Genomic DNA, 13519 nt, shown 5'->3' with positions numbered 1-13519 from the left:
CTCTGCTTCTTTCCTCAGTCTGTAAAATGAAGCTTTTGTTCTCTCCCGGAGGACTCCCACAACATCAGCATGTGCAGCACGTTGCTCCCTAACACTAAACATAATCGCTTCGAGCTGAAATTCCAATGACCATTTAGCTCGCCTTAGCCTTCATCAGACTATATTTAAGGCATTAAAGTAGACAATCATCACTTTCACCGTGAAGGGCAGCTGAGCCTCGTGTTGTAAGAGTGGAAAAAATAAATTAGATACATCTTATAAATGAGCTTCCTTTTTTTTTTTTTCCAGACTGGACAAACCAGGAAGCTTTAATTCAAGGACCTTGCTAGAAGAGCGGGCAGATGAAGAGTTTCATGCATGTTTACCATCTCGAGCTCCTCGACACGCAGCTGTTTGCGGCACTTGAGGGACACCCTGTGCTCCTTGGCATCCTGCAAAGTATCGTTGCGCACAGTCGTGCTCAGGCAGATCACTACATCCACCCTGCGGACAAGAAAACAGCTTTTTTACTCATTTACCCCTCACTTGGACCAGCCAAGGCTGGTGCTGGATCACCACATCGGAGAAAGTGACCCCAAAAATCCAAGAACAGCATAAAGTCCTTGTGCACCTCTGCTTATTTCTAGCCTGGGTACGGCTCTATGTGGAGTCACTGGATCACAATTAAAACCTAAATCTCATCCTGTCTAATTAGAGTCTAGATTAGCAGCCAGGAAGATATTCAAAAAAATCCCAGCACACCCCCACCACCCAGCAAGACCTCTGCTCTCAAGGCAATGCTTTAGAAAAGCTTTACCTCATCTCAGAACTAGCTGGAGGTGAACACTCACATTGCAAACAATCCTTCTGCGTTATGGGAAGGGCATTTATATCATAAAAGGCAAATGGTCTTGCTACCCACCAGCAGCATCGACCTTGGGTGTAATTTAGCCGTACGCCATTGCAGTAGGCTGTTAAAAAAAATAATCCTTACACTGAAATGAATAAACCAGCTAAAAGAAGCGAGGCATTTCCCTTTCCCAGATCAGCAACTGGAACAACGGTGGCCTGCATCTCAAAAGATGATGAATCTAGCAAGGATATAAAATGTCCACAGTCCACTAATTGGAATCAAGAGGACAGGCTTGTACACAAAAGTAAAGTGGAAGTAATTTTAAAGAGGCAGATGATGTCTCCACCTTAAGCATAAGGGAAAACACACAAAACAATCAGTCTTTAAAGGAATTCCAGTATTTGCTGCTCTACCATGAAATACTGTATAAATACATAATAAAGTTACAGGGTCAGATTGCTGTTTGGTCAGGTGCTACGTACTTTTTTTTGATGTTGGGGCAAAGTTTCAGCACATCCTCCTTGCAAGCCATTTTAAACTTGTAGGAGAACCGAAAATCTTTCATTTGAACCTGCAAGAGAGAAATGAGGGGAAAAAAAAACACAAACCAACTTTGGTCAATCTCAAAAGAAGGAGGGGTTTCCTAATTAGCTAATTCCTGCCAACACCCTCAGGAAGCAGAACAGGCTTCCACCGACAGCAGAGAAAAGCGCTGCTCACCAGCTGGAAGTGAGTAACTCCGATTGCACATTTCTCATTCATTTCCTTCTGGTGTTTGTTCTGTATTAGACACTCCATCAGGTCCCCAGAATCAATCTGGTTATCTGCAACCTCCTGAAGAAGAGATGAAAGGTTTAAAAAATCAGCTAATCTTACAACTCATGATTTTTATGCTCCTGTAGCCCGCTGCGACCAGGAAAGAACAGAACTTACAGTCCCACTCTCTGCTTATGTCTGATTTTACTTTTGAAACATAACAAGCACATCAAGAACAAATACTAAAAACTCTAACCTTTCCCACACAGTGCTTTTTCCCCCCAAAGATATTCAGGTGATTACAGAGCACTCACATGACAGAAAGTCTGGATAATGGGCTCACACGCTCTCATCAGCAAAGCTTCAATTTGAATGTCCTGCAGAAAACACACAATATCTCATTTTCCCAGTGAATGGACAAGAAAAAAGGCTCAAAAAAAAAAAAAAACAACACCCCACCTGTGGGGAACAAGTTAAACTCAATCCAGTTTACAGGGTTTTTAAGAGAAAAGCCTGGTCTCCACAGAAACTCACTGCTTGGATATTTCAGCCAACCCTCTCCGATCTGGATGCTAGAGCACTAGAAATCACCTCACACCTAGGTGGGAGTTCAAGATCAGTGATAGTTCTGAACAAACCATTTCATAACCACTGGGAGGAAGCTTTTCCTAGGGCACAATGTCAATTTTAGGAGGTATGGGGAACAGTTTGGGGCCAGACAGTCAAATGTGCAGCTTCATAAAAGAAGTAAAGCTGCTGACCTCACTGAAAACCTCTAATGATGCACCTGGCAGTTACTTCTTGCAAGATTTTTGCAACAGGAGGAGGGAAGATGCAATATGGTACTCAAAACTACTTGTACTAAAGGTAACAGGGTCACCTGTGAAATCTTAGCTTCCCTACCATAATTTTAAGCAGATGTCATCACCAGCCTGAAACCCTGAATCATTGTTCAATTCTCTTCCTCGAAAACCCCACGTGAAAACTTAACGTTGTACAGATCCCAGAGAGATGCATTTCTGCAGTACTCCAACCTCACTTCTTTTCATCACCATCGACATGATGTGCTTAACTAGTCATGCTCAACTCTTGCCTTTAGCCCAGGCTGCCAAGCACTCACCTCAGACTCCAGCTCCGTGAGGTTTCCCACAACATCTCTGCAATCAGACACCAAGTCATCGAGATGGTCCTGAAGGCATTCCAGCTCCTACAAAACCAGCCATTTTAGCGAGCAAATTGACAACCCAATTTGAAGATATGGACTCAAATTATTATTAATGCACGTGAAACTGCCCTCTTCGTAAAGTCCTAAACCTCATTTAATCCCCCTCCTCTGCTGGCACTCCCAGAACACACATACGAAGCAGCGATTAAGGATGTTGGTTTAGGAAGTTACCACTTGTTCTCAAAAGCTGCGTGATGCGCTTCCACTTCTGGAATATCACCATGTAATTTGCCCTTCACATAACCTTAATGAGCGGTTAATTAGCCAAACGACAACCTATGATGGGCACTTGAAAAAGACAATGGCATATGCTCTACCGCATCTGCTGTCGAACGGCTCCTCCCCGACAGCTCTGCGAGGCCACTGCCATTTAACACCAAAGTATTTGTTGAAATTTTGTTAAGGAGCAGCAGATGTTAGTTCAGTTCTCTATAAACACAGGAAGCACGTCAGTATTTGCCAAATGGAAATGGGATAAAGTTTATGTGGGAAATGTCAAGCTTATAATAGAATATTCCAAATAAGAGTCAGGGTAGGGTGGGGTTGTTTCATTGAAGTCCTTCTCGTGAACTATCCCCTTCTCATCTCACTACACATTTGAACCTCCTGAAGCCCTGCAGTAGGTGCAAAGCTTCCTCGTACCACTTCCGCCTCTCAGTCTAGTGTAGATTATATTAAAAACATGCACAGTTTGAAACAGTCTCAGGTATAAAGAGACAACTTAAAACAAGTTTTATCCCCATTTTTGCCCATCCCACCCCTCCTGCTTTGCAGACAGGAGTTCCTGCACACAGTACCTGCCCCGTCTCCGTTTTCTCGCTGCACCACTTGCCCAGGTCAATCATGCACTTGTCCTGGAGGGTCGGGTCCAGCTTCACGTCCATGGCACGCTGGTGGAGGATCCTCTGCACCTCCGCTCGGCACTCCCGCGATAGCTGCAACGAGGGCAAAAAGCCTTTAGGATACGGGGGTCTCTAAATCCCTATAATGCAAAGATGATGTTTTTAGGTAACAACGTACCAAGAGTGACCACGAATGCCACCAGCAATCCCAGAAAGCACAGAAGTCATCCTGTACTGCTCAGCACGAACCTGCTGGGGCTCCCACAAGCAAAGTTTTATCCCCATTTTTGCCCATCCCACCCCTCCTGCTTTGCAGACAGGAGTTCCTGCACACAGTACCTGCCCCGTCTCCGTCTTTTCGCTGCACCACTTGCCCAGGTCAATCATGCACTTGTCCTGGAGGGTCGGGTCCAGCTTCACGTCCATGGCACGCTGGTGGAGGATCCTCTGCACCTCCGCTCGGCACTCCCGCGATAGCTGCAACGAGGGCAAAAAGCCTTTAGGATACGGGGGTCTCTACATCCCTATAATGCAAAGATGATGTTTTTAGGTAACAACGTACCAAGAGTGACCAGGAATGCCACCAGCAATCCCAGAAAGCACAGAAGTCATCCTGTCCCAGGCTCCAAGAGAGTTTGGAGCTTTGTCATGTAGTTTGGAGGGAGGCTCCTCTCACTCCACTAAAATCATGCATTCTTAAACCTTCCCGTTGCTTTTGAAGGGAGTCAAACCAGCTCATGCCCTCAACACCAAAGGGGAAGCCCAGAACAAGGCAACATAGCTTTTGAAGGGAGTCAAACCAGCTCATGCCCTCAACCCAGAACAAGGCAATATTGTCTGGCTGTAATTTCTTCTCAGCAACCCCCACCGCAGCACGCCAGAGACAGCATTTGCCAAGACAGAGGAAGAAACAAATTGTAGAAAACCAAGGGATACTGATATGGTGCTTGTCAGACCGAAAATGCACCAGTCAGAGCTTAAAACGTTATACATTTAAAAATCCAAAGCACTGAGAGTCACCTAGCATTTCCTGGGCAGCACTGGAAGAAAGTCCAGATCTAATCCCTGAAGAGTTTGCTTTCTAACACTAAATTTCAAAACGACAGCTTCTCCCTTAGCCTACTTTCCACCAGAAAAATACATTTAAAAGCCTTTTCTCTCTCTGATAGATTATTTGCAGGGTGGCTATTGATTTCTTTGGTCAGCACTAATACAAAATGGAATTAAGGAGTCTCAATTCAGCAGACTAAGAAACTGCATTAAAAGAATTATTCCTAAAAGAGAGATACTTTCAATCGATACTTGACCTCTGCCATGAAAGATCTTTTAAATCAAGCTGTAGAAATTAATTTTTTAAGCCAGACCATTGTGTAAACTCACCAACTCCTAGGGGTGGCATACACTACAGTGCCAAAAGAAACGGAAGCAAGTACCCAGCTGCCTTGATAAAGGCACAAGAGGGCAGCAAACTTGGAAAGAATAGCTCTAAACAAAAAAAAAGCGATTATGGTGGATCTCCAGATTGCAGGGGCAGCAAGTCACATCCCTAATGTCTTCTCTAAAGGCAGCATAAGCACATTTACTGGGACAGTACGCTCCAAAGAAATGAAAGGATGCTTTATATCACTAGGAAGAACTTGATGGAGTATCATCTGAAGTTGTACTCGGATCAAAATTTAATTAGAAACAGCCCAGGAAAGCTGGGCTTGGAACTCCTTTTTGCATAAACCCAATTCTGCAGCTATGCTAGCTATTTGCAAGGAATCGCATTCCTCTTTGGGAAGACAAGGGGGAGGACCTGCCCTGTGTCCAAATTGACGTACACAAGCTGTTGTCAGCACACAGTTACCCCTGCGGGCAATTATCACATCTCCATGTGTCTCCTTCTCCTTCCCAGACCACCACCACTGACCTTCGGGGCACATTTGAGGTGGAGTTTGCACCCGAAGTGGTGGAAAAGGCTTTTAAAGTAGCTTTTGCAAGTTCTTGTGGTTTTAGCGGAGCGTGTCCAACTTCCAAACACGTGTGCAACCCCTTCTGTGGCAGATGACAGAGTGGTTGAAGTGGCACTCACCCTCCTGCCCTGCTCCTCTGTGCGGTAGGCGTGCCTGTACAGGCAGGAGAAGACAGCCCCCGGGGGCATCAGCTCACTGGTCTCGTTCCAGCCATGGGTATGGCACAGACGGGAGGCATCGCCCTGACACTTGCGGTAGAGGACGGTATCCAACCTGCAGACAGAAAAGTTATCACCAGCACTTTCACAGAATCACAGAATCATAGTGGTTGGAAAGGACCTCAGAGATCATCGAGTCCAACCAACACAAAAAAAAAAAAAAACCCCCACAAAAAACACAAACCACCACCCACCACCTAAACACACAACAACAACCACCAAACCAAAAACCATCACCCACCCACACAGCACCCCACCACAAACCAGTAATCTTGGGCACTAGAGCATGCCCTGAAGAACCATGTCTACACGTTTCTTAAATACCTCCAGGGATGGTGACTCCACCACCTCCCTGGGCAGCCCATTCCAATGCTGGATAACCCTTTCAGTAAAGAAATGTTTCCTAATATCCAACCTGAACTTCCCCTGGCGCAGCTTGAAGCTGTTACCCCTTGTCCTGTCATCTGTAACTTGGAAGAAGAGACCAACCCCTGTCTCTCCACACCCTCCTTTCAGGTACTTGTAGAGAGCAATAAGGTCTCCCCTCAGCCTCCTCTTCTCCAGGCTGAATAACCCCAGTTCCCTCAGCCTCTCCTCGTAAGACTTGTGCTCCAGACCCCTCACCAGCTTCGTTGCCCTTCTCTGGACCCGCTCCAGCACCTTTATTGAAACCTTCAACTTTTTTTCAGATTCTGAAACGCTTTTGGAGGCAGAAAAACCCACTTCAAGTTTCACACCCCGCCGCGTCGTTTAGCAGCCGTGCCCAACCACCGGGTGGTGAAATGCCTGTCGCTCAACCTGGAATCAACTCCCCAGGCTCGCAAAAACAGACAAATATCTTTAATTACAGATGAAATCTCCAACGCTTCTTCAAGCCTCTCCCGTTCTCTTCTGCAGCAACCCAGCCAAATGCTGACGCACGGGAAAAGAAATCAGCTCCTTGATGTCCTCAAGCAGCAGAAAGGCAGGTACACACCGTGCTTTGCTTGTTATAATACCTTACGTGTGCTTTGTACTGCTGCCATTGTGAAATGCCAGTTTCATAAAAATCTCAGTTAGATAAATTGTCTGCTCCGGATTTGAGCTAACTGAAGACTCAGCATTTCTCGCTTTTGCATACAAGAAAACTGCAAGGGCAGATCTCTTAAGATGATGTCTAATTATATTAAAGTTCGGTGAGATATTGCCAACCTCCCAAAACAGAAACTTCAGATTTCTACACCACTTCAGAAGGCAAGCATCAAGTGATATCAGGGGACACAGTTATATAGACAATGATAAAAGTAGTAAGAAAACCGTTTTTACTCCGTGCATCTGTGCCTGGCACACAGTTAATACAACAGTTTTTATAAGCCAGTTCTAGGAACCAGTGGTTAAACAAAAAGATGAGCTCATGTTGCCCAGCCTGCAATATGAATTATCTTTACTCCCAGCAAAATGCAAATACTCAGTCTTCCTTCTTCCCATCACTTAAGTTTGGCTCAAGCAATGAACTACCTGCTGGAAACAGGGCACTGGCAGGAGAACCAGAAATGAAGTGAAACAGGAAGAGGAGGAAAAAAAAAAATAATGAAGTATTCTTGTCTACCTATGGAGACAGTTATGGAGATGACTAAAACAGTCACAAAGCCCTAAACACTCTGGTCCATGAAGCTCCACATATTTTAAGAGCAGAAGGTTCACAGAGATTCTTAAGAGTCAGCTCTTAACTACTGGCAATGCTGCCCACAGATGTGAGTCAGATTTTCTTAACGTTTGATTTGAATCCCCTTTGCAGGAATGGAAGCTCATGACTTCTTGCCTTACACTCCTTGTGGTCACTGAGAACAATTATTCCATTTCTCGCAGCAACCCCATTCAATACGCTAATTCCACACTTCTCAAGCTTCTTCACAAGAAAAGCCAAAACACTTATTTTTTTCCTCACTGGCCATGTTTAACAAATTGATACTCTCCTCATCTTAACCCAGGCAGACACAAAGGGCTCTGTATATATTTAAAACAAAGCGCTGCCATCTCTGGATGAGAGAAGTTGGAAAAGCAGTGCTCCAGAGGGAATTACATCTGCTCTACAGGCTGCAATCACAGCCAGAGAACTCAAAAAAAGGCAGAAGTGGAAGCAGGGAGCCTCTCACACAGTGGGTCTTTGTTACACTCCGCAGCGCGGTTTTCCTGACTCCCATACTGGAGCACTCAGAGCGGATAAAGCCGGCTGCCACCTGCACAGAAAGTGACCTTCAACTTCAACATGGCCAGAGGACGTCTTTTAATGAAAGACGCATTGAATTTCAGAGCTCTAACTCGAGGTTCTTTTTAAGGCTGCATCATTTCTAAGTGAGTGCCTCATTTAAGCGGGCATCACACGTACTTTTTCTAAGCAGCTTTTGCTTCTACTGTTCTGTAGACACCAATGCCCTACAGACCTGGCACCTCAGAAGTCCTCTTTCCAATAAGAATAAGTGATATTGTTTTACCAGGAGTTGCTAATGCATACGAACACTCAATATAAGCACCAAGAGAGGACACATCTTGTTTTACAGGACTCACTTCCAGTCACGAGAGATGAAATACTGGAGCTCCAGAAGCCTGTGCTCACAGTCCTCTACCATCTTCTCAGTATACAAGTGCTCCATCAGGCAGGACAGGATCCTGCAAACACAAGAAGGTGGTTAAGCAACAAACTGTTGTTATCGTGCTGAGCTTCCTTCAAGATTGCATCTAAAACAACCATACACCACATTTTTACCCTCTTAAATCCCTTTGTTTCAGCTATCTCAGCAAGTCTGATAGATGACAAAATCATCAGGACTATTTTATCCTGGCTCAGGGGACACTATATCAGACCTGGAGATAAAGGAGACATTTGTCTCTGGTTTGCTTAACCGAGCCTTTCAAGGCTGTTACTTTTCTAGGTGATATTGCTAAAGACTTACATCCTCAGAGAAATTAGCACATCAAATGTTACAAACGTAATCTAAGGGCCTGAGATAGCTACGTCCTTCACCAGTGGTATTTTTATAACAGGGCAGGTTTAGCAGCCTCCTTGTACAGCAAGAACGAAGAGGGAGCTCAGTTGACACCTCCAACCCTGGATGAACCACTAGACTGGAGCCCGTCGTTTCTTCTGGAGGGGTTTTTTAGGATCTATATTGATCATACAGCCAACCTCCACGGATGGCCAAGAGAACCAAAAGCCAGTGGTAAGGCAGAGGCACCTACATGGGGTCTCCGGAGCGTATGTGCTTGCAGGCCGTCTGGATCACCGACTCGCAGGCCTCGTTCAGCGCCCGGTCGATGCGGTAATCTGCGCCGGGGTCCGTCTCCTGGATCAGCGTCTGGAGCTGCACAGGAAAACCAAGTTAAAACCATCAAAATGAGAGCATTTGCAACTTCCCAAGCATGGCAAATCTACAGCAGTAACACTGCTGCCAGGTACCACCTCTGCTCTACAGCTGAGCATTTCATCCTCCTCCTCTCACTGGAGGAGAGCAGGCGTGTACCGAAGGTCAACCATAAATCTGGACCCATTATATACTGATTTACAAAACAGAAATGGTAAAAATTGAATACTGTCTTTCTGATCCACCCCTCGCCCCATAAGGCTGATGATGCCAAACGTGCAAATCTGTCCCATTTCCTTAAGGACCATCTACTCTTCTAAACTGAAAACCAAACCCATGTTTAAAGACCAGTCGCCGAACTACAAACAAAGCTTCAAACTATTTCTGAAGTACTCGGAGAGAACAAAAATTTCACTGAAATACAGGATGAAACGACCTGTTCTGCTGGGGCATGAAATATCATTTCCTCGAGCACACCTGCTCAAGCTTTTGGAAGGCCACAAAAAGTGGGTTTTTTGGACTAACCACAATTTAGCTGAGATTTATAGACAGATTTGAAGGAAATCTGGGTAAACCTCAGCCTCACTCAATCTACAGTTTTGGGGAGGACAGTAACTTTCTGGGCCATAACTCAGCCCAGGATGCCCACAGCCCACTTCACACAGGGCACACTAGTATCATCATTCCATGTTTTTAGCTGACAAATTTGGAGTAAAAACCCCAAATTTTAAAAAGAGAGCTGGCTTAGAAGGCAACTGCACAAGGACATCAAATGTTCTATGCTGTTAACATCTTGACACTTAATGATTTTTATTACAGGCCCCCAGCTCAACTAAGTCAATTTTATTCTCCATCTTTCAAAGTCTCTACCTAAACACCATGCAGGAAACTTTGAGGGGCAAAGCCCTACCAGCACAAAACATAAAGAAGAAGGGGAAAAAAGCATCAGAGAACCCCAGAAAATAAAAGCGTGAGCTATTTATCCAATAGGAAACCTGTAATCAAGAGGCCAAACCACAGACTGCCTGGGAGGAACACAGGATTTCCTGCAACTTGCTCTTGGCCAAAGTTAATTAGGCCCAGCTTTGGTTTCTGAGGGACACAGGCAGCTAGGAAGAGCACTGCCCAGCAGGCACTAGCTGATTATTCAAAAATTCTTGGGATGTTTTCACTAAAAAACAATAATAATAAAAAAGAAACATTTTATACGACACTTGACAGTGATCAAACAGAAGGATCCACACAGGATCCAGATAGTAACAGGGAGCCATACCTTAAACAGAAGAAAGGATAATTTATAAACCCTTTACAAACTTTGTAACAGTTCAAAGCAAGAAGAAAAAGAATACGATTGTTGTGCTGGCACACACAGCTTGCACGGATGGGCAACACACAAAGTGCAGGGATCACTTTATGTCAGATGTCTACGTATGAAAAGGGATCAAGTAAGATTAGAGGAATTCCCCCCTTAAGGACGAATGGGTGAATTAAAACCTCCAAAATGACACTTTCTTACACACAGGGATTAAATAAACTGGCCAGAGCACAGAAAGACATGGAGCTGTTGGATGGGGCCAGAGGAGGCCCCGGAGATGCTGGGAGGGCTGGAGCCCCTCTGCTGGGAGGGGGGGCTGAGAGAGTTGGGGGGGTTCAGCCTGGAGAAGAGAAGGGTCTGGGGAGACCTTCCAGCCCCTTCCAGTCCCTAAAGAAGGGGGGCTCCAGGAAAGCTGGGGAGGGACTCTGGATCAGGGAGGGGAGCCCTAGGAGGAGGGGGAAGGGTTTGGCCCTGCAAGAGGGGAGATGGAGCTGAGCTGTGGGGAAGAACTTGTTTGGTGGGAGGGTGGGGAGAGCCTGGCCCAGGTTGGCCAGAGAAGCTGTGGCTGCCCCATCCCTGGAGGGGTTCAAGGGCAGGTTGGAGGGGGCTTGGAGCAACCTGGTGTGGTGGGAGGTGTCCCTGCCCAGGGCAGGGGGTGGCACTGGGGGGGCTTTGAGGTCCCTTCCAACCCAAACCATTCTATGATTCTATATAGGCAGGATTCTTCCTCAGGCCTCAGTTTAGGCAGCCTTTGTGTTGGTACCCAGTGCACTTTGGCCTCTTCCACTTGGTACAACAGTTCAGAAGGACCCGGTCACATCCCAGTCACTCTTGCCCCATACTGGGCCCTGCTGCAGGATTCCCAGTTCTGATCCTCAACCGTGTGCAGGATTTGGAGCCGTGAGGCAGCTGCCCTGGCTGCAGGGGCATGGGAATAATTTGGCACCGGTGATAAAAGAAAAGGTTTTATAGGATTTTCCTCCCTCTCACAACCACCCCTTGCAGCTAAAAAGCAGCCAGATAACCATTATAATCCTCTGAACTTTTACCCCAATGTGAAGCTAAATTAACAATTAACTATCAGTTTATTAACTGTATTAGATATGAGAAGCAGAAATATCTGCCCTTTTAGCAGAGATTATAGCTTTCCATGTTCAAGGGACTGAACAGAAAAAGCAAAGATGAGACCGGAGCAACATAAAAGCCACATTATTGGAAAAAACAGTGTTCCAGCAGCTCTAGTATAAAACACTGCTTCTACTAAGCAACACCAAAGGTGAGAGATGCTGCCAGTACTGCTGCAGAACTTTAATGAGCTGATGCTCACAATTAAGGGACACGTATCGTGCAGAATCTCCATCTCTGAAGAATAACAATGATATTTGCAGAAGACCATTTAATGACCAGAACATATCCAAGCTGTATGTGCCTCCCCAAAGCAAAGAAGAGCTTGTTCTACATGGGAAGACACGCTCCTGTGATGTATCTCATGCTGACGGTGGGGTTTTTTTTTTTTTTGGTAATAAAACACATAGTATCAAGAACTCTCCAGGTTGGAAGCAACCTTTAAGATCATTGGGTTCAACCATCAACCTAACACTGCCAAAGCCACCACTAAACCCACATCCCTGAGCATCACATAAGCCCAGCTTTTAAATACCTCCAGGGATTGTGACTCTACCACTTCCCTGGGCAGCCTGTTCCAATGCTTGACAACCCTTCTGGGGCAGAAATTTTCCCCAATATCCATCCTAAACCTCCCCTGGAGCAACTTGAGGCCGTTTCCTCTTGTCCCATGGCCTGTTCCTTGGGAGAAGAAGCCAGACCCCCCGGCTACACCCTCCTTTCAGGGAGTTGGAGAGACTGAGAAGGTCTCCCCTCAGCCTCCTTTTCTCCAGGCTCAACACCCCCAGCTCCCTCAGCTTCTCCTCACCCGACTTGTGCTCCAGACCCCTCACCAGCTCCACTGCCCTTCTCTGGACCCGCTCCAGCACCTCAGTGTCCCTCCTGTCGTGAGGGGCCCAAACCTGAACACAAGAAGTGAAACCCCTCAGGATCAAGAAATCAGGGCACCAGAAGGTTTGAGAACACATCGTCAGTTTTCAGTACAAAGAATCACCCATGTTCTTTGTGCAGAAAATGGTAAGAACAGATGCTCCTGCAGGAAATCATGCAGACCCTTCAGTTACGTTTTGGCGATTTGGGGGGTTTTTTTGTGTCTTGTTTTTGGCAGATGGGCAAACATCTTCTGATAAAAGGCAAGCGGAATCAGAGCAAACCTTGACAGACAGGACAGTAAGTAAAACCGGATCCAAATTAGATATCTTCCATTCCAATTTCCTCAAACAAACAGTCCAAGCAAGTGTGTCTGGTCCTACAGCTTCTACAGTGAAGAGTTTCAGGACTAGTGCTACTGCTTTGAGCTAGCCAAGAAATTGTAGTGCTGTATCAGCGTTATCTACTGATGCTACTAAAAGCACAGGGACACGAGTTTTTGACTGCACATAGAAAAGAAAACATCTGGAGTTGGGCCCAAAGCACTGCAGCCAGCTCTGCTGGGACAAGCCCAACACAGCCCTTTTTCCACAAGCAATAAGGTAGAGATGTCACAGATGGGTAGTTCCACCACCACCAGTCACACCAAAGTTCAACCTGAGAGCATCACCACCATGTTCCTGAAATAAGAATCACCTGAGAACATCAGAAAGCAAGGACAAACATCACTCAACTTTGGTCTAGCTGGACTTGGGCCAAAGCCACGCGGACCAAGCAGTAGCCAGGAGGTGAGCAAGCAGGAGATGGCTGAAACAGAACAGCCATTTATCTGCAGATGAGGAACCACTGGAGGTACAAAGTGACAGGAGCTCTCACCAACTATAGATTTGGGGTTTTTTTGTCTAAACAGTCCATGCTCTTTGATGCAGTCTGCTTACTAGTTTTCTGGAAACCCCAACACAGGTCAATCTTTTCCCCATGAACGAATTTGCTGAAGCAGCACCTCTGAGGCCATCTGTATGTCTCAAAGACCAAACTAT

At 45.8% G+C, this 13519-nt stretch overlaps 1 protein-coding gene across 1 annotated transcript in view; it reads right to left on the bottom strand.

Annotated features, from left to right (window-relative positions):
- Window positions 1–13519, bottom strand: part of GLG1 (golgi glycoprotein 1) — an 89476-nt gene that overhangs the window by 11216 nt on the left and 64741 nt on the right. Inside the window, exons 9-17 of the mRNA XM_014960764.1 lie at window positions 9048–9169; window positions 8376–8477; window positions 5730–5883; window positions 3995–4132; window positions 2709–2795; window positions 1903–1965; window positions 1553–1666; window positions 1315–1403; window positions 366–483 (exon numbers count right to left, since the gene is read on the bottom strand). Coding sequence (XP_014816250.1) covers window positions 366–483; window positions 1315–1403; window positions 1553–1666; window positions 1903–1965; window positions 2709–2795; window positions 3995–4132; window positions 5730–5883; window positions 8376–8477; window positions 9048–9169 — 987 coding nt within the window. The remainder of the gene's footprint in view (window positions 1–365; window positions 484–1314; window positions 1404–1552; window positions 1667–1902; window positions 1966–2708; window positions 2796–3994; window positions 4133–5729; window positions 5884–8375; window positions 8478–9047; window positions 9170–13519) is intronic.

This window comes from Calidris pugnax, unplaced genomic scaffold, assembly GCF_001431845.1.
Source record: "Calidris pugnax isolate Ruff unplaced genomic scaffold, ASM143184v1 scaffold347, whole genome shotgun sequence".
NCBI lineage: Eukaryota > Metazoa > Chordata > Aves > Charadriiformes > Scolopacidae > Calidris > Calidris pugnax.
Note: the sequence above shows the minus strand (reverse complement) of the source record. Positions and strands in the feature narration are given on the sequence as shown.